Source organism: Lepidothrix coronata, unplaced genomic scaffold (assembly GCF_001604755.1).
Source record: "Lepidothrix coronata isolate B3197 unplaced genomic scaffold, Lepidothrix_coronata-1.0 Scaffold27, whole genome shotgun sequence".
In the NCBI taxonomy this organism is placed as follows: domain Eukaryota; kingdom Metazoa; phylum Chordata; class Aves; order Passeriformes; family Pipridae; genus Lepidothrix; species Lepidothrix coronata.
Window position 1 is genome coordinate 5,131,784 of NW_016690207.1, and position 2,282 is coordinate 5,134,065.

The following is a 2,282-nucleotide window of genomic DNA, read 5'->3' on the forward strand; positions in this document are numbered from 1 at the left end:
GCTGCAGGGTGTGGAGTGCAGGATGCAGATGTGGGGAGGAGGATGCGGAGGCAGCTGCAGGGTGTGGAGGCTGGACAGAGGATGCAGATGCAGGTGCAAGTACAGGATCCAGGATGCAGGAGGAGGAGGGAGGTGCAGGGAGCAGGATGCAAATTTAGGTGGGGATGCAGGCCCAGAGTGCCCATGGCATGTGGGATTTGGGTGCAGATGGGAATGTGGGATGCAGATGCAGGATGCAAATGGAGGACCCGAGGTACAGATGAACGTAAATGCAAGTGTGGGTGCAGGATGGAGGGAGCAGGATGCAGCTGGAGGGTGAAGAGGAGGATGGAGGATGCAGGTGCAGGATGCTCAATGTCAATAAGAAGGGAGGATGCAGATGGAGCAGTTTGCAGATGGAGGATGCAGGTGCTGATAAGGATGGAGAATGCAGAGGCAGGGTGGAAATGGAGTCAGAGGATGCAGGGGCAGGATGAAGGGAGCAGGTTGCAGATGTGGGTGCAGGACAGGGATGCAGGGTGCAGGTGGAGGACAGGGATGCAAGTGCAGGCTGCAGCTGTGGGATGCAGGGAGCAGATACAAGGTGGAGGTCGGATACAGGTGCGGATGGAGGACACTGATGCCCTGCAGGTCATCGAGGAGCTGGAGGAGCTGATGCAGAGTTCGCCTGACCCTGAGGCTGACCCCGAGGGTGAGGAGGAAGAGGAGGAGGAGGACGAGGAGGAGGAAACTGAGGCTGATGCTGAAGGCGAAGGTGGTGGCGGGGGCACAGAGCCCATCCTGCTGCGGGAGCTGCGGGCTTTCTCCCCTGCCCTCAACAACAACTGCTCCCACGAAGGTACGGCCAGCAAAGCCCAGGCCAGTCACTTTTGGGGGACAATTCCAACCAAATTGGACAACTGAGTCTTCCCAGGCCTCAGTGCTGGCTTGCTCCAGGGCTTGGCCAGAGGGGCTCTTGGCAAAAACTGAAGAACAGAGGGATGTGGCTCAGGGTTCGCCAGGAGCCTTCGCGTTCCACACGGAGTGCACCACGCGCATGAGATTTGTCCCTGGTGGCACAGGGTGTGTCACTGATCCCCCCAGGCATTTCACTAATTGCTCTGCTCATTCCCCTAATTACAGAGCCCCTTTATCACACCACACATGTCACTAGTCACACCATGCATGTCCCTAATCACACCATACATGTCACTAATGGCACCATGCACGTCACTGTGAATGTCCCCCAGTGCACCTTGTATGTCACTAACAGTGCCAGGCAGCTCTGTAGCTGCTCTGGGCACGGCATTAATCGGTAATTGCACAATAGATTTATTTCTTGGTGGCTCAGGAAATGCAGAGCACATCTCGCTCAGCACGAGATGCACTTTAATGGTTGCCGTGTGCACTTCACTGATTGCACCGGGCATTTCCCTGCTTTCATCGTGTGTGTCACTGCACCAAGTCCACAGGAAGCCACGGAGGTGTTCTGAGGGCTGGAGCACCTCTGGTGCAGGCTGGGAGAGCTGGGGGGGTTCACCTGGGGAAGAGAAGGCTCCAGGGAGACCTGAGAGCCCTTTCCAGTGCCTAAAGGGGCTTCAGGAGAGCTGGAGAGGGACTTGGGACAAAGGCCTGGAGGATAAGGGGTGATGGCTTCCTACTGCCGGAGGGAAGGGTTAGATGGGATATTGGGAAGGAATTCTTCCCTGTGAGGGTGGGGACACCCTGGCACAGGTTGCCCAGAGAAGCTGTGGCTGCCCCATCCCTGGAAGTGTCCAAGGCTGGGTTGGAGGGGGCTTGGAGCAACCTGGGCTAGTGGAAGGTGTCCCTGTCCGTGGTGGTGGTGGGGGTTGCAACGCGATAGATCTCAATGCCCCTTCCAACCCAACCCGTTCTGGGATGTCCCTTGGGCACGTGCCCGTCTCTAACGCGGCCCCGGCGCAGGGCTGGGCCGGCTGTCGGCGCGGGAGCTGGCGGCGGCGGCGGGCCGGGCGGAGGCGGCGAGCCGGGCGCTGTCGGCGGAGCTGGTGGCACAGCTGGCACGGCGGGACGAGCTGGCCTTCGAGAAGGAGGTGAAGACGGCGTTCATCGGGGCCCTGCTGGCCGTGCAGGGCGAGCAGCGGGAGCAGCGAGAGGCCGCCCGGCGCCGCCGCCGGGACAAGGGGCTGAGCCTGCAAGGGGGGCGTCCCGACCGCGGGAACCACATGCCCCGCAAGGTGCGGGGACACGGCGGCCGTGGGGACAGGGCTGGGGGCATCGGGGCCGGGCAGGGAAGGAGGTGGCGGGGGGGGAATGTGGGGATG

At 61.0% G+C, this 2,282-nt stretch overlaps 1 protein-coding gene across 1 annotated transcript in view; it reads left to right on the top strand.

The window, feature by feature from the left end:
• The window catches only part of FEZ1 (fasciculation and elongation protein zeta 1), a 17,572-nt gene that overhangs the window by 11,063 nt on the left and 4,227 nt on the right, over positions 1 to 2,282 (top strand). Inside the window, exons 5-6 of the mRNA XM_017809871.1 lie at positions 631 to 838; positions 1,924 to 2,195. Coding sequence (XP_017665360.1) covers positions 631 to 838; positions 1,924 to 2,195 — 480 coding nt within the window. The remainder of the gene's footprint in view (positions 1 to 630; positions 839 to 1,923; positions 2,196 to 2,282) is intronic.